The sequence below is a fragment of the Hemibagrus wyckioides genome, linkage group LG28 (assembly GCF_019097595.1).
Source record: "Hemibagrus wyckioides isolate EC202008001 linkage group LG28, SWU_Hwy_1.0, whole genome shotgun sequence".
NCBI lineage: Eukaryota > Metazoa > Chordata > Actinopteri > Siluriformes > Bagridae > Hemibagrus > Hemibagrus wyckioides.
Window position 1 is genome coordinate 19,096,617 of NC_080737.1, and position 18,893 is coordinate 19,115,509.

Below are 18,893 nucleotides of genomic sequence, written 5' to 3' on the forward strand. Positions count from 1 at the left end.
AATATAATTTGTGATTTAAAAAAAATAATTAATTAAATAAATTAAAAAATAAAAAATGAATTCATTATGTAATAAAAGAATAAATTGTAATAAATTTGTAATAAATAATTAATTTGCAAAACCACATTCTGCTGGATTTCGTTCACTCACCAGGAAAGACATGTGACGCAACATTAATTATTACAATTAAATTAATTGATGCTATTTTGAGATTTTGTAATTGACAGAATTTATGAATGTCACTTTACATTTTTGAATTAATTAATTAATTTATCAATTAAATAAATCTTTATGTTTATTTAATTAACTATTAAATTGTGAAAATGATTTCTCTCAGGAATGCCTGAGAGAAGTGAATGAATGTAGCGGTCAGTTTATTTCTAATGAATGATATGTGTAGAGAGACACCGTGTTCCTCACTCACCAGGACAGAGATCTCTCCCTGGCCGTTGATGGTCCAGACTGTACCAACCGGACCCCTTAGCGCCAGCTTGATTTTGGCATCGTCACTCGAACTCACGCTCACCGTGACGTTCCTGTGATCCGTAGGTAAAGTGTGAGTGTGTGTTTGATAAACTGTAGTAATAAAATGTACACTGAATGACTGCAGTGATGAAATCCTGAGGTCGGTCACCTGACGCTAATGTGATCTGGGATGTTGATGACGTGAAGCTCGTCCTCAGAATCCAGTGAGCAAGACTGAACTGCATCCGCGTGGGATTGTAGATGCTGGTTCAGCTGGCAGATGGACGAACCCGGGGTCTCTGAGATGAAAGGAGGAAGATTTAATCATAACATCACAACTTTAATTCAAAAACCACGGCTACTTTTATTTCCTTAAAAAGCGTGAATAAACAATACCTGAACATCTGTGGATTTATTGTTATTAATATAATTATTAAGTATCGTCTTTAATAAGATTTTCTTGTGAGCTGGTACCTTTTAGCTTGGAGAAGAAGATGTTGCCTGGATTTTGGAATGTAGTGAAGGATGTAACTCCTCCGAACTGTTTTGTTGCCCATGATACCAGCTCACTGCCCTGGAAAGCTGGAGCACTGTGAATCCCAACGTCTTGCCGATTCTGAGCCCCATTCCTGTAAGCTATCAACTGAGTCCCGCTTGTCACCTAAAGACAGACAAGATTTTCATGTTTAAACCACACACTTCTTGTGAATTGTCTGCTTGAAATGTTGAATTTTTTTCAATGTTGACCACAGCACCAAATAATGTGCTATAGATATTTCTCCAAAACAGAAAGTATTCAGATTCAGATTCACTATGATTCAGATTCACTGTGATTCAGATTCACTGTGATTCAGATTCAGATGCACTGATTCATCTTTCTGTCCATTCATACTTTAAGGATTACACAATGAGTCGACTTCCTCTGGGCTTCCCAGGAGGAGTGACCAGTCTTCATACTTATCACCAAAAAATAGTCTCCTTTAAAGAAACTTGCATTGTCTCACTCTCTTTGTCTCACTGCCTGTCTCATTCTCTGTCTTTCTCTGTCTCACTCTGTCCCACTCTCTCTCTGTCCCACTCTCTGTCTCCCTCTCTCTCTGTCTCTCTCTCTGCTTCCTGACTCTCTGTCTCTCATTCTGTCTCAATCTCTTTCACTCTGTCTGACTCTCTCTCTGTCTCTCTCTCTGCTTCCTGACTCTCTGTCTCTCATTCTGTCTCAATCTCTTTCACTCTGTCTGACTCTCTCTCTGTCTCTCTCTCTCTGCCTGACTCTCTGTCTCTCATTCTGTCTCAATCTCTTTCACTCTGTCTGACTCTCTCTCTCTGTCTCTCTCTCTCTGCCTGACTCTCTGTCTCTCATTCTGTCTCAATCTCTTTCACTCTGTCTGACTCTCTGTCTCTGTCTCTCTCTCTCTGCCTGACTCTCTGTCTCTCATTCTGTCTCAATCTCTTTCACTCTGTCTGACTCTCTGTCTCTCTCCATCTCATTTGCTCTGTCTCGCTCTCCCTGTCTCTCTCTCTGTGTCTCATTATCTGTGTCTAACTCTCTCTCTCTCTCTTTCTCTCTCTCTCTCTCTCTCTTTCTCTCTGTCTGTCTGACTCTCTGTCTCACTCTCTCTGACTCTCTGCCTCGTTTGCTCTGTCTCGCTCTCCCTGTCTCTCTCTCTGTCTCATTATCTATGTCTAACTCTCTCTGTCTCTCTCTGTCTCTCTCTCTACTACTCTGTCTCTGACTCGCTCTGTCTCTCTTTCTCTGTCTCTCTCTTTCTTTGTCTCTCTTCATCCTTCTCTTTCTCACTCTCTCTCCTCCTTTCTCTGCTCCACTGTTTATTATTGGTAAAGCGTCCATGTGCTGAGCTGAGCACAAGCTCTCTGGTGCCACGCTGCTTCCTTCGCTTCCTGGCTGGGGACAGGAAATGAGACCTTTTTAACTGTGTGCGTCAGTCCGGTCGGCTGGAATCCGACTTGGTGTGAGGATAAATACGACACACGCTACTGTCGACACAAGACGTTGCCCGTGTGGCGGAAAAATAAACGCAGGGCGAATTCCAGGGTCAAGCAAATACTCTGAACACTGACACTGATAACACTGACCATTAATCAGGTCACAACTGACTTCATTCACCATGCAGAGATTCATCTCCTAATCTCCTATTCATAAAGAAAAGTGAAATCTCTGCATAAAATATTTTCCGCAACAGTCGATCAGCTGAGACGTCTGGTTTCAAGATCACAGAAATAAAGGTCTGAGGTGGTAGAGTGCAAAAGTTTGTGCCCCCATGTAACCCATGTAACCGGTTTGTGGCATGCGATGATGCAGGAACAAATTTAGGACTTTTTTAAGACTTTATGCTTTTTGCAGATTTTTTTGTTCCATGGCATTAAGTAACGAAAAATGAGTGAAAAGCACAATGTGATGCTGTAACAGATTGAACATAAGAATAAAACATGCTGTTATAGAAAAATAATCAACAATAGAGTGTGTAAATTATCATTAATCTCTGATTAAACCCTTTAAATATTTTTGCCTTGTTCATCTTGTCCTTAGGGGCACAAACACATCATATTTGCCTAACTTGCCCTCTTCATGCTCATCTGTTTAGTCATAGTGGACAGAAAGAGAAAGACAGGAAGCGATAGAGAGAAAAACGAGACAGATCACAATAGAAGAATTAAGGGAGTGGACAGAGAGATAGAGAGAAAAGTGAGGAATGGGATGGAGAGAAGCGGAGGCAGGAGAGGATCTGTCTCTGCAGGTCATGTTCTCTTTGGACTGATAACGGGGAAGCTTGCGAGCCGGACTGTCCTAATCCAGAGTTCTGGCCGAATAGACATCCTTCCTGCCGCATGACTTGGTGTGACTCGGAAATAAAACAATTAGAATGTAGACAATGAAATGAAGACACCGAGGGTTATCATTGAACACCGGGATATCTAAAGGGTTCAGAGGAACGTCATGATGGAGAACGTTTGACCTCAAAAATATGCAATAAGTAATAATTCTACATCTGAACTGTCACGAAAGCACAAAGCAACCGGAGCGAGAGTTTAACCCAGCTTCTGTTTCCTCATCCCCATTTACACCGCTGCTGAATTCTGGATTCTGATTGGTCGAAAGGTGATAAATTTGAGTTGAGAAAAATATACACATCATGAACATCGGCACTAATAACAAAAACGAGTGTGTTGGGATGTGTTAAGGAAATTACAGCGTAGCAATAAGAGAATATTAAGCTTGATTATTTGTGTTTCAAATCTATATTACACACTTGACTACATCAGCAAAAAGCCCCCACACTTTTTTCAGTGGAACATAAAAGAGAATCCAAAAGTTCAGAGTTTGGAGGGCGTTATAAAGCAGAGAAGTGTGTGTGTGAGAAGTGTGTGTGTGTGAGAAGTGTGTGTGTGAGAAGTGTATGTGTGTGAGAAGTTGGGGGGGGGTAGAAATTATCACCCTAAATATTTCTAACACATTTTTTAAAAGGAGGTGCAAAGGTTTGAACAGATACAAATGTGTTGATTCATTTTCTATAAGAGCAGCTCTGACAGGAGTGCGGCTGCGAACCGCACAAACGAAAAATCCTTTCTATAGTGGAAACGTGTTTTTGCGGTAGTGGAAAGTAATTCTCACTGGTTGATGTGGCAAAGTTTTTCACTTGGATTTATTGAACGTTCATGGCAGGAGTCTCCGTTGTAAGCGCTCTCGTCTCGCTATTTCGTGTACACCATTTTGCCTTTTCCACTTCGGACACTTACGTAGAGCTTTATGTTGGAGCTGAAGTTGTAGAGGACAGAGATGTAGATGTGAGTGTCTGGGCAGGTGAAGATCAGGATGGACGGAGACTCGGTATCCACACTAATTATTGGGTAGGAGGTCTGTACAAAAGAAAGAAAGTAACGGTCAGTTTTTATATCACACGCACAATACACACTGACCAATTTGCAGCTCTAATCCAGGCAGTCTTATACATAAACAAATGAACAGATAAAGTCCAGAGTAGGGTGATGTGAAGAAGAAGAACTGATGAAATTAATTTTGGCAGAACACACTATATGTATTTATATATAAAGTTTATATATTTGTTTGTTTATTTATTTATTTGTAATTACTACCAATTCTAGGAGCAGCAATTAAATACTGTTAAATTTTAAATAATAATAATAATAAATGACTATTTATTTACTTAAATAATAAATATATTTATTTATTTGTGACCAGTTACAAATTGTACACACAGCTTATTTATTTATTTATTCATTCATTCATTCATTCATTCATTCATTCATTTATTTATTTATTTATTTATTTTTCCAGTTGTAATTCTAACACTAATATTATAAATACAACTGACAAAGTGATAATATTCATTTATTTATTTATATATTTGCAATAATTCAAGAAGACCGATATTGATGTAAATATTTTTCATATATTGTTTTTTATATTGTGTATACTGTTTGTTTACTCCTATTCAGTATTAAATTTTTTTGCCATTAATGTTCATTATTTTTTAAGTTTATTCCCAGCAACACTATTCAGCCAGATGTTTATCAGCAACCCTACGTGTCAAATAAACGTCTTTAAATATCGTGCTTTGTTAGTTTTATCATTTGGTCCACCGCTGGTGCATTGTGGGAATGTGAGGTACACTTAAAGAAAAAAGGTGCTGCATGTAGATTTAAAGCTAAGGAGCTAGCAAGGCAGACATGGAGATGTCCTGTGATATCATCAACATAAGCCGTTTGCATTATGTTTACATTCTGGCCTAAGCAGTAAGCCGAGACACAGTGTGAGGCCGGGAGACACAAATTCCCACGAGCCCTTCTGCCATGATTAGGAAGCAAAGAAAAACAAGTGCCATAAACATTTGGCGTCCTCTTTGCGACTTTGTTGTTGTTTCCCAGGCGAGACGAGGAGACTTATAGACGCATCGCAGGCACAGATCTGCGCTCGTGTCCAGCCAAGGATAACACAATACAGCAATATGACTACAATGTTTATAATACTTCAATCTGAGTCTGACTCTATAACCCGCTTCTCTAGAACAGTGACACAACGGAAAGACGTGTATATAGAAATGACATCATATGCATATTTAAGGCAAAATACATTATAGCAGCTGTAAACAGTCACTCCCTTACCGGTTTCTCTTTTGTAAGACAAAAGAATGCAGCATGTTACAGAAAAAAACACAAAAACATCAAGTTACAGCTTCTGACCCTGGAGACTCCTTTCATGGATGTTAAATAAAGTCCATCGAATATGACATTCTGTGAAATATCACCATTTTAATCTGTTTCTTATAACCCATGCTCTCTACTGAGCAGGCTATCTAAAAAAAAAAATACGTTCGAATAAATGCAACAAATCAATCTGAAATCTGAATCTGAAATTTTGTGACTGTGGTGTTCCTGAATCATTTTATTCCTTTGCAAGATAAATTATTTTGCTCTCGTTATCATATTAAGGCATAAACATCTAAAATCATTGTGCGAGTCCCATGTGGTAGCACACAGGGGGTGCTGTCGGGTTCATCACCACTCACACTCACACGTTATAAAGACGTTCGCTCGTGCTAGAGTGTAAACGTGAACCGAATCCCTCCGAGTCCTCGGCTCGGCCGTTCCTTTTCCAGTTCTGGAGACGAAGCGGAGCCTGAAACTTCATCCTGCCAAATCCACTCCTAATCTCTGCTAACCGCAGTGTAAACACTCCCATCTGGAAGGCTGCTGTAATCTTTTCTCGAGGCTCGGCCGGGGCAGGATTTGCACCGATCCCCACCAAATATTTGTGGGCCTCGGGTAGAGAACGAATTACTCTCGCTGGGTGTGAGAGGGAAATGTAATTAATAACAGATGAAATATGCATTAGATGTCAGGAAACGAAGTTCTATGTATATGAATAAATATGCCTCAGGTGCGGCAGGTAATACAGATCACCAGAAATTTATGGAGCGTCATAAATAAACGGATAAATACAAAATAAAATGTTATTATTAGTCAGGATTTTGCCCGGAAGCTACAGCGTGAGTCTTCCTTATTATGACCCGCTGCTTCGTTCTACTCAGCTTTGAACGCTAATAAGGGAATTGTGCCGATTTGCAAGTCTAATTAATCCTGAGAATCGCTGTTGAAAGCAGACTCTTCGGTTTGTAATCCTCGCGTCTGTGCTCTCGGCTTCCTTGCCTCGGTTCTTCGTCTAAAGCAGAGCACGCTGGAGTTTGGAGAGGAAATCTGACGTATCTCAAAGTTTTTTATTAAACCAGCTGTGCGTGATCATGTCCAGAGGCACTCATGTGCCAATGTTAACCTTTTTTATATCAAAGACAGCTGGGTATCCTGATGAATTCTCAATTCTGATTGGTGGATTCATTTTCCATAACAGCAGCACTGAGAAATCAGGTTCATATCAATGCATACATTTAAATTTGTTACTATAAAACACTCTGGCAGCATCACAGCACTCTATCATTAATTATTTTCCTATAACAGCGCTCTCGATCATGTTTTACTCCCTACATGTCATATCATACCTCATAATCAAACACATCTACTACGGACTTATCTTACCGCACTACAGCCAGCCTTGTTAGGCCAACATGCAGATATCAAAAGATTCTGAAATATCAGGTGTGATGTTGAAGGCTGGTCTTTCCATAAATCTCCATTACGTACACCATGTGTTCTGTACGATATACTCAGCTCAGAGCGTAGTGGAGATGAATGTGCTCCAACATCATTTAGTAAATATAAAACAGCCATGAATCGACTGCAGCCAGCAAACCCGAGTGTTTGTACGCGTCAGGACATGACATCTGCCGGCATTTGATGCCTGGTCAAGCGATCCCAGAGGTCCTCCATTTTTGAAAGCCCACATTTTTATTTCAGACGGCACGTCTGCAAGCGCTAGGCATTATCTCCGAGCTGGAAAGCTGCCTTACATTTAATTAGTCTCGCAGGAGCCGAGTTGTCAAACACGTCCGAGGGTACAAAGCTCAAAATAAAGAAACAGGAAAAAAACCTTCTAAGAGGCAATTTCCCTGTTTGATCAGAAAGCTTTTAAATTCTAGAAGAGATGGAGAGAGAAGGGAAAATTCACACAAAGAGCATATAACAGCATACTTATTAAGAAGAGTGCAACTCGAGGTAAACCAAGACAAGGGTCAGTACTCCGGGTTTTGTCAGAATTGCAGTGGTATTACAGCACATACCTGATTTGCATGCTTTAATTAAAATTAATAAATGCTATAAACTTAGCAATGATATATTTTAAAATGTAATATTATTCTGTATGACTCCATGTCTGAGGGTCTGATTGGCCAAGTGCAACTGTAGAACAATCATATTATGATTCAATCACACCAGAAATCCTGGATAAGGAGCTCGATGGTGCAAGCTTGGACGGAAAAAGTTCTTTCCTAACTGGGTTTCTTCCTGAGACCCCAGGCACCATCCAAACCTCTTTGACAATGGGAGATATGGTCCATTCCATACGCCTCTAGGTTTGAGCCTTTGTGTAATGCCTGAGGGGTTTCTAGGTTTTTGGAATGTCTGCCAGAAGACAAGACTCCCTGGGCCACCAATGGAAGAGCTTCGTTTACATTTTATCACCAGACTGCAAACGTCTGTCACTGGGCCACTTAAAGAAATTGTGCCCCTGAGCAAAGGATTGGAAATTCAAGTTAAAGGAATGGCAAAAGTTAATGAGAGTGCCTCACACCTGGAGGGATGATGATGGCCTTAGTCTCTGAGAACAGGCCCTTACCTGAACTTGAGAAAGGACCTCAACCCTGAACTTGAGAAACAACCTCAACCCTGAACTTGAGAAAGGACCTGAACCCTGAGCTTGAGAAACGACCTCAACCCTGAGCTTGAGAAACAACCTCAACCCCAACTTAAAACATGACCTTAAACCATAACTGCTTCAGGATACCTGAGCCGTACTAGAATTTATGTCCTCTAATGGTAGTGGCTGATGAGAGTGACTCTGGCATGCTACAGCTCAGCCATTGAGGTCAGCCTCATCTACCCTCTCAAAGGTCTCTATAGCCAGAGAGGCTTTATAGGTTTTAGGTGATTTCCATCACTGCAGCAAAATTAAATAATCCCCTTGCCATACTTCACCAAGCCCTGTGGAGTAACCACACAACAGTTTGAGTCTGTGTGCAAAAGAGGAGAAAGTGTGGACACCAAATAGTCAGGATGCAAAAGGGATGGCCTTGGGGGCAACAAATGCCGCCACTACCAGCAAGTCTAGTCCTTCTAATTAACCTTGGAATAGGGAGGATTTAAAGGAGGGGTGAATGGTGATCATTCCAAAAATTTAAGGAGTCCACCAGGAGTCCATTAGTCACAAAGTTTACAGAAATGTTATTTCTGCATGATTCTATCTGTAAGTGTGAGTGGCCACAAAATGTGACGAAATAAAAATAATTTTGAAAATGTTTTTCCATTCTAATGCCTACAACCTTTACAAAAACGCCTACCATATATAAAAGAAATTGAAAAAATATACAGAGGGCCATAATGAATCTCAGTGCTCCCTGGAGATATTCAGAGAGAGAAAAAATGATGTGGGTTTTGGCTCTGAGAAATCTTTACATAACACAAGACAGTTTGTCCTTAGACTAATTTATATTATGCAATTGGAGACAACACAGGCGTAGATTAAAACAATGCTTGCGCTCCACATCGATCTCGACCACTATTTAATAATTAATCAAGATGTCTGGTTCCTGTGCGTCTATATTTATGTTCCTTGTACAACAGGAACAATCTGAAGTGGACGGAAACCGCTGAACGGAAAAAGAAAAAAGAGGGAAACCTCCATGTTGTTTAGAGAACACAGTACAGTCTACCTGTACCTCTTTATGAACTTCATTTCACTGAACTCAAAACTGAACAATGTCCCTTCTAGTGGCCGAGCAGTCGCCCTTGCTATTTTTGTTCCTGTGCTTTCAAGATACGATTGTTTTCCTTTTTTTCTTGAGTGCAGTTTTTTTCCAAGGTTTTGCTGATGCATAACTGTTTCCCGTTATTCTTTGGTTCTCCCCCCTTAAGCCGGGTCGGCTCCACCGCTCTAGTCTCGGCTCTGAGCCAAACGGTGACATCAATGAAAGTCTGAAAGCGCCGCCCTTTTCGCTCAAGTCTCTCTCTCTCTCTCTCTCTCTCTCTCCCTCAACACAACAGAGTCATTTCTCCCCATGTGATACAAACATACTTGTCATTGTGGATAAACCGTAAGATGCATCAGAAATATGACTAACTTGTGTTAAAATGAAGATCAGCTACAGTATGGGGAAAGTCCCCTAGTGCCATGATTTGTATTCAAATGAGTATTCAATACGAGACCAGCTCTGAAAACTGACCACATTAACAGTATTTTGAAAAATGACCATGTTTGGTTACATTAGCTACTTATGACTCATTCCCATATTTATCATTCATAAACTTGGCAGAGATCACCATGACTTCTTTATCACTCTCTTCCTCTTCTTCCCCCTCCTTCTTCTTCCACACTCTTCTCAAAGTCTCTTCTGAAAGATTTCTCTGATGTTTCGAATGCCAGCAAGATTGCCGTGTCACCATGTCACTGAGAACCACGATGGGCGTTCTTTCTGAGGAACACTGAAGGAACAGTTCGTTCAGTTCTTCCCTCTGATGAGGACTCTGAGGACTGAGTCAGTGATTCAGTCAATATGAATCAAATCAAAGTGGTTCAATAGAATATGATTCAGTGATTTGTTCTTTCTTTAACTGGAAAATTATTCTCCATAATTTGGAAAAAAAAACTGACTGGCACAGAGGTGACACCTTCAGGGGGATTGACAGGTACAAAGTAGGACCGAGGTACAGAGTCCACGCCTACAACTTTTCTAACCGTATTAAAAAATTGTGCGTTCAGTCCAGTGAATCTTTACAAACTTGACCTTATTTTTTTTCATGTGTACCCCACAAATTGTTTACATATTTTTGGATATGAAAAAAGAAAATAATTAACTGATATTTCATTTTGTTCCACATTGTTTGTGAACGTTTGTGAATGTTGGTGTTGGAGTGCACAAGAATGTAAAGGTTATGTTATCAGTTCTTTTTTCTTATTCTCTTTCTGAGCTCTGATTTTAACATCATGACCTTGGCATCCAAACCCACTGCCAGAGTCACTTGGGAACAGGATACACATGCTTAAGCTCCTTTTTGTTCCCATGCATGTGTGTTTTTTTCTTTTTTAATCCAGTACACAGCTCTTATGCAAGTTCTAAACTGAAAGCATACGGGTTTCCACTTTTCTTTCCCACTGGAGAATCTCTGTCTCAGCTGTAGGCAAAAAGTCATTGCTCACATGTGATTTTTCACCCAAATGCTGAACTAAACTTCTCGTTCTTCATTAAAATACAGATATCACATAAATTTGAGACAACTTCACTGCTTTCACAAACACAGATACACGTTTTAACTGCTGAGTTATAGATGTGTCTCATTCCAGGGGCTAATACACCACATAACACCTAGAGTAATCCCACAGACCCTGGGGGCAGAACAACACTGTGGACAGAAGAAACTTTGACAGTAGAAGATATGGATTGGATGGAAGGGGCTTTGACCTATGATTGCATGGAAAAGTCCACGGTTTTGGGCAGAAGAAGCCTCAGCTTGGATGGAAGAGGCCTCAGTGTTGGGCAGATGGAACCTCAGCTTTGGCTTGAACAAAGGCCTTGGTTTGAGCAGGCAAAACCATGACAGATGAAATACCTGCTTGGGCAGAAGAATCCTCAGGTTTGACAGATAAAAAGCCTGAGTTTGGGCAGAATAAGCCTCATAGTGGACAGAAGCCTCAGACTGGATATAAAAAGCCTCAGCTTGGGTAAACATTTGAGTTTGAGCTTGAGCAGAAAAGGCTTTAGAATATGAAGAAGCATCAGTTTGGACAAAAGAAGCGTCTGCATATACAGAAAAGGCCTCAGCTTTGGGCAGAAGAAACCTGAGCTTTAGCAGGAATGGCCTTAGCCTGGACACCTAAAAGTTCATTTTTAACATTTCTCAGTAGTGAACTTTTGGATTGTTGGACTTAGTGTCCTCATCCTGTCTTTGCCATTAGTAAACATGGCACAGAAGCACAAAGACGGTACTGATCCTGACCCTGGACACACTCTCTGGTTGATGGGAAGAGCGTACTCGCTCCCTGTAGAGATCCCGATCCGACTTGTTCTCACTGCCTGCAGTAACCCCGATCACCTTAGGGAGCCGTTTCTCTCTCTCTCTCTCTCTCTCTCTCTCTCTCACTCACTCTCTCTCTCTCTCTCTCTCTCTCTCTCTCTCTCTCTCTCACTCACTCTCTCTCTCTCTCTCTCTCTCTCTCTCTCTCTCGCTCACCCGCTCGCTCTCCTGGCGTGTTGGAGATTTTTTGTGGCCGCTCAGATGAGATGTCCTGACCGTTTTTCTCCGGCCCCCGCGGGAGCCGCAGTGCTGCTGGTCATCTGGCATCAATCTGACTCCGGCATGCTTTGAGAAAACAAAGTCAGCCCCTCAGGAGCGGAGCAGTCTAAGCAAACGTTCGGATGGAGTTTGTTTAGAAATTCGGACAGAGGGTATTAGGTTTGGGATTTCGCTCTGAGTCGTGATTAAAGGTTTCGGGAGCTTGAAATGAGGTTCCCTTCTGATGTAAGGTCTGATTTATACTGCGGGGGTTGATATAGTGCTACAAGACTGCTTCTGCAGAGTCCAGGGATTAGTAATATTTCACATTTCCCACATATCCTGTTTTATCGAGATTAAAGCAGAGTGATTCTGATTACTCAGAAGGTGTTGATTAATTTTCTATATGGTGTACGAATGCACTCATTCTAAAACGCTATACGTTTCTATAGCAACCACTCGTTCACATGAACAAAGAAGATGATAAATTTTTGATTTGTTTATTGGAAGGAGTCTCCAGTGTCAGTGGTTTTGTAACAGTTTAGGGGAGATTAGATTATACTTTGAGGTTTCTCTGTAACATGCTGTGATTTTTATTATTATTAATTTCAACCCTAGAGAGAGAAAAACAGAGCAGTTGAGGACATGAGCGTTTATAGCTGCTATAACATAAGTGAAAACAGGAACTTGTCAGTGTTATTCTTTAGTGAATAACACTGATGGAAGTGATGACAGCGATGACGAGTGAATAGATGTAAGTACTGGACGAACCCCTGGATTGATGCGCAGATTGACAATGTGCACTTCTGTCCCGTTCTCTGTGACGAAGTTGGTCCTGCACTTCCCCGTTATCTCATCCACGCTGATGGATCCGCTTTGGGTTCCGTAAATCCCCATCAGATTGCAGTCTGAAAAATCTGACAAGACAAGCAAAGTTTATTCGTTAATAAATTAGTGGAAGAAAAATTCACACCATTCAGTCGTTATTTTCCTGTGATTGCATGTTCACTAGTTTTTTGTTTTTTTATTATTCTTCACATAATTGTCTATGTCTTTTTGTTAAAAATGTAAAAAATCCCGAACCTATAATTATAGGAAATCTTTGGTCATTGTTCCACTTTTAGCAACACTTTCACTTTAAATGGTGGAGCATTTTTATTAAATTAGCAGGTCATTGGTTACACACACACACACACAATGGTCTGATGATTAATTAAAACCCGGTCCAAAGAAACCCTGATCTCCAATAAACCCTGACTTCACCATCGCAATCGTGTGTCTTATATTATTTTTCCGAGACGCTGAAATGATTAATCCGAGTCTTTATTTGGCGCCTCGGTCAATGAACGCTTCCCAGAAGTAAAAGGAGTCTTTCCTGAGGAAGTGACGGGTCAGGTGTCATTTCCTAGCCAATCAGCAGCGGGGTTTGGGTTGCGGTTTGAACTGAAAGATGGAGGGTGCGATTGGCTGCTGAGGTGTAACCCGTGGCACCGCATGCATTGTTTTAAGGGCTTGGCGTGAGCAGCCTGGTCCAGACTCTACGTCTCCCTCTCGCATTTTTTTCCCCTTTCGTTCTATCTATAAACTCTTCAGCGTGATGGAGAATCCACGACCAGGAATTTATGGAGAGTGATGGAGTCTAGTTTGAGAATGGAAAACACCACACAGTACACAGCAGTCAGGAATAACACACAGTGTGTGGTGATGTAATAGGAAAATAATCAACCACCGCTGTACTACTGTACAATTACAGCTCCTCAACTGTTATTTATTCCACTCTGAGCTACTGCCAGTGAATTACGCTGGACATTTAATGGACACGAGTCATAATCTTGAACTTACTGATCAACTGGAAATCACCGAAACCTCCCTCTCTTTCTCAATTGATCAGAGATATAATTTTTTTTGTTAAAATGAAAAACATTAGACTTTCATTAAGGGGTTAAGGCATTTGGGAAAATATGGGGCCCTTATTTCTATCTGGCTATGAGGAACAATTTTTCACCTTTCTTGGATTAGCATGACTCGCTAATATTGTGTTGATCTGTTTGTTAACCTAGCTAAAACAAAACTCTACTTCTAAGACAATTTTCACACTACTAAGAACAATAAAATCAACTTAATATATATATATATATAAATAAAACTGAACTGGTGATGAATTTTTGAGAAATGTGAGATACTTAGCACTGGCTCTTAGAGGATCAGGGATCAATCCTTTAAGCTTGAACAGAAGTTGCTTCAGTTTAATTTGCTTTTAATAAGGTAACTAACACGAAACTGTTAGTCACCAATATGTTTCTTAAAAAGTAACGTCCAAGTTTTATCCAGTGCATGAAATGTTTAGTCAAATTTTTCTAAGAGGCTTTCTCACAACTTTTGAGAAAATGTAAGCAAAACAAAGCTAAAGGCCGGTTTAACCTTACTTTATTATATACCCAGTGTATTTGTGTAAGGGCATGCAGAGAGGGGGTTTATGGGTAATTGTGAGATGTACTACAGTATCTGTGCTTGGACTACTAAGCAGCCTCTGATTGGCTGAAACAAGGAGGTGTGTCTGGTTGCGTGACCCGCATGTGTCATGGGTCGCCATTTGCGTGATTTTTTTAATTGAGTTATATTTCCAATATAATTATTTATTCTAAATGCAAACTGCTTTCTCATTCTCTTATATCGAGCACAAAGCGTCCGGAAAGTGCTGATGTACAGCAAGATAAAGGGAGGGAGGGTGGAAGGTAGGGGGAGAGAGAGAGAGAGAGAGAGAGAGAGAGAGAGAGAGAAGAGTGAAGAGAGAGAGAGAGAGAGAGAGAGAGAAGAGTGGAGAGAGAGAGAGAGAGAGAGAGAGCGACAGACATAGCTTTATTGTGTATATACTAAGTACTAAAACAAAAAATAGTGCTTTATTTCATGTTCCTCATTTCCTTGGGTAAATAAATTCACTGCAATTTAGGGACTGTCTGTACTTTTATTAAAAAGTTGTTTTTAATGTGCAATATTTAGGTCTTTTTCTAAATTAAAAAATTCTAAAATCTAACTCTGAAAGCTGTCCCCTTTCTGCTCGACCTCAACACACCGAGTCCGGGATTTAGAACCCAGAAGGACGTTCTATTGACCCGCGTCTTCTCCATTCATTCCGTTGTTCACTTTCTGCCGCCGAGTAGCATTAAGTCAGATAGCTAGCAGAAGTATGAACCGCATTTTTCTCCTTCTACACTGTTTCCAGGAGCAGGCAGAGGAGGAAGAGGAAGCCGGCACGTTTGCGAGGACGACAGGAAGCACTGTGTTTAGAAGACGAGCTCCTGATGGCGTGATGACTGCTAGCCGTCTTTTCCAGACGCGTTCTAATGGAGTCGATTTTCAACGGCCGGGTTTTACGGCCGCCCGTATCGCCAACAGCGAGCCTTATTCCTCTGTAAAAGTCAACAGCCTGTGACAGAGAGGAGATTTATCTCAGCAGCCCCGTGGGGGTCTCTGCTAGGTCGCATCTATCAGTCACCGAAATCAGGCGCGGAGCTGCGTTTGCGCTGACCGATGAACCTGACCCCAGGAAATGCCGATGTCACTAAACGCCTCTGCTAAACGTTTCTGTGTTAAATGAGGTAGAATCTACTTTATCAGCAGCTCGAACGACTCTTTCCCATGCAAACTGCGCCTCCAGGCTGAGGATTTCCATTCGCTCATGGATTCAGCAGGGAATTATGGGAGCATGTCTCATTTTTCATCGTCAGGGCCGACAGATTAAATGATAGCTGTCGTTGTACATCGTGATCACTTCATGAGCCGTTCATTTGCCTTACACTTTTTCCTTGGTCACTGTGTGTGTGTGTGTGTGTGTGTGTGCGCGCGTGTGTCAGTTTCCTGTTTGACCCCAAGACCTCACTCTGAGCCAAAACACACTCATAAGGGAGTCCCATTTGCTGGCTAAGGGGGTGAACACAGTAAGTGAGTCATGAAAGGATTGCTAAATGCTGGGCACACACACACACACACACACACACACAGCCAGCCCTAGGGTACAGTGTGATAAATTCCGTCTCACTGTGCTTTTAAAATTACTGTTGCATTGCTTAAGCTTGTAAATGATTCAGTGAAATGATTCATATTCAGGATTCGTTTACTTTAACTTGCTTCTGTTCAAAAACGTTACCGTTTCCTTAGCAACGACTTCACCTTATGGCTGATGCTCCACATGAACAGCTTCAATGAATGTTTCCTGTGAAGCCATGTTTATTTGACATTAAGAAAAGGAGTCTCCAGTGTCAGTGCTTAGTAAAGCTGGAACTTTCATATTTCCAACATATGAAAGTTTTTTTGCACTTTCAGTATTCTCTGTAAAATGCAAAAGGTTTCTATATTATATGATATATATCAGGGCACTGAACGCATCACCCGACGACACGTTTCGAAGACGAAAAGTCTCAGAATGATCCCACAATCTTTAGCCACAAACGGAAACCTTAAAATCCACATCAAGCAGAATCATTTCTTGTTTTGCGAGTTCACTTAGCCGAGGTACAATAGCCCTCCAGTCAGCAAAAAAAAAAAAAACACTGAACCTCAAAGAACTTGTCCTGAGCTGGCAGCGAACATCTACATCCTGGAAACGCCGACTTCCTTTATTGAGTCTCGTCAGAAAGTCGGAGCCACTCCTCAACCAGGCGCTCGCCTATTGTTTCCTATTATTTCGATTCTACGGTGGGTCTGAAAGCGTATGATGGCAGACTCTCTCGCACGCTTTATCACCGGAGGAGGGTTCAGGAAGCCGAGATGAGTTTTTCTGTGATGAGCTTCCAGAGCTGCTACGACGGACGCATACTAACGCTCGGGCCTAATTATCTGTGCGGTGCATTAATCAATTCGTGTAGCTGGTGTCCGCGAGTGTTCTGGACGACGCTCTGGTTTATTGATGATAAGCTTTATTAGTTATACACCATCAAGCCAAAGTGACACAGAGTAAACTCCTAACGTTTACTCGCTGCGAGGAAATCCGCGAGCTGCTCCATGAGTGATGATCTACACCATGCCAAGTTTCAGAAGTTTCAGAAGTCCAAAAATGTGTTGAGTGTAGAGTACAGAGTGAAGAGTTTCTAGTACACAGTGTAGAGTGTAGACTTTCTAGTACAGAGTGTAGAGTATAAAGTGTAGAGTTTCTAGTGTAGAGTATAGAGTTTCTAGTGTAAAGTGTAGAGTATAAAGTGTAGATGTAGACTGTAGAGTTGCTAGTGTAGAGTTTCTAGTGTAGAGTATAGAGTTTCAAGTGTAAAGTGTAGAGTGTAAAGTTTCTAGTATAATATAGTGTAGAGTTTCTTGTGTAGAGTGTAGAGTATAAAGTTTCTAGTACAGTCTATAGAGAGTAGAGAATAAAGTGTAGAGCACAGACTTTCTAATATAGAGTGCAGAGTATAGAGTTTTTATTATAGAGTATAGAGTACAGACTATAGAGTATACAGTATAGATTGTAAAGTTTCTAGTATATAGTATAGAGTTTCTGGTATTGAATGTAGAGTGTAGAGTAAAGAGTATAGAGTTTCTAGCTGTGTAAGCTTGTAGCCTGGATGCTGCTCATCTTCCCACGTGTTTACACTGTACGCAGGATTAAAGAGGCTAACAGTCTGAGGCGGATAAAGGCAGCGCTGGCTGTGTGGAGGCTGAGGGTGAAGTGAAGGAGGTCCGAATGACCGAGAGAAAGAAAAAAGTCCAGCCTCTCCTCCACACACCTATTGTCCCGGCGCTTCCGTGGCCAGCGACCCCGGCCTAACCATCCACAGGAAGACAAACAAACTCTTATCAGAGGCACGCAGAGACCTGAGCTGTCCTGTGACCTTTAACCCCACTCCAAAAAATCCCTACCTGAGTCATTTTATCATCAGAGTCAGAATAAAGCCTTACTCATTACTGCTTTAGGTTTTACACAGTAAAACATGCTCCAATACGCTTATAAAATTAGCAACAGGAAGAATACGGCAACAAAAAAAAAAACCTCAAGCCTCTGATATATATTTCTAATACTTACAAATCCTCCTGAGAGAAAAAACGGAAATTAAATCCATTCTCAGAAAAATCAGGCTAGATATGCTGCTTACAGAAGATTTTTAATAATGAAAATGTGATCCAAGCATGTAAGGTTCCGCGTTGAGAAAACGGTTTTAGTTCCACTTTTAATTCAGAGTTCACAAAGAACTTCAACAACTTTCCAGACTTCTCTACTTTCATTCATGTTATTTGTTTTTGTTCCTGAGAAGTGCAGCACCCTCCGTCCTGCTGGGTCAGAAAACTTAAAGCTACAGTTTCACGTCTGACTGAGACAAAAAGCCTGACACTGGAGACTCCTTAACCAACCCGTGCACCTTAAACGAGCAATTAATGAGTTGTTACCATGGAAACCATTAACAGAAATGCGTGGTTTGTGGCTACACCCCTCTGAGAGCTGCTGTTACAGAAAAATTCCCGGATTCAGCACTTCTGCGTTTTATCTAATTTAATTTAAAAAAAAGTTAACGCTTTTCTCTCACCAAACAATTTCAGATTGACGGGGAGAGTAATTATGTTTAACCAATAACGCAAACTCGCTTCTCGACAACTTTCCTCCTTCGGCGGACGGCCGCACTTTTTACAGCAATGACAGATCATCAGGAACAACAGCGTGAACAGAACGCTAACTATTCCGGAATGAATTAGTGGATGAGGATGAGCCGGTGGTGTTGGCGGGACGCGGCGCGGCACAGAGAGCTCATCCGTCTTTGCTGCATTAATTAGCGCCACGGCTCGTGGAGGAAGGATTCGTTTAGCCGAGGCTGTTAGCCTGTTCCGCCGAGCAGATGGAAGCGCCGGCGCTCTTAATCATTCAAGTCTGATGTCGCTGCACACAAACATATGTTTCGCATAGAAGCGACAAACGCTATGGCGGGCGGCGCTGATGACTCTGACCCAAAGGAAGATTTATGTGCGAGCCGGTGAGGAATGATCCGAGTGGCGAACGCCACGATGATTTGCGGCGTATTTGAAAAATGCTG

At 41.3% G+C, this 18,893-nt stretch overlaps 1 protein-coding gene across 2 annotated transcripts in view; it reads right to left on the bottom strand.

Annotated features, from left to right (window-relative positions):
• eng (endoglin) overlaps nt 1-18,893 on the bottom strand; it is a 35,893-nt gene that overhangs the window by 9,697 nt on the left and 7,303 nt on the right. For both annotated transcript variants that reach the window (XR_009203894.1, XM_058382923.1), the window contains exons 3-7: nt 12,652-12,797; nt 4,222-4,341; nt 940-1,126; nt 635-764; nt 425-536 (exon numbers count right to left, since the gene is read on the bottom strand). Coding sequence is in view for 1 of the 2 variants with exons in the window: in XM_058382923.1 (XP_058238906.1) it covers nt 425-536; nt 635-764; nt 940-1,126; nt 4,222-4,341; nt 12,652-12,797 (695 nt within the window). In the remaining variant the exon portion in view is untranslated. The remainder of the gene's footprint in view (nt 1-424; nt 537-634; nt 765-939; nt 1,127-4,221; nt 4,342-12,651; nt 12,798-18,893) is intronic.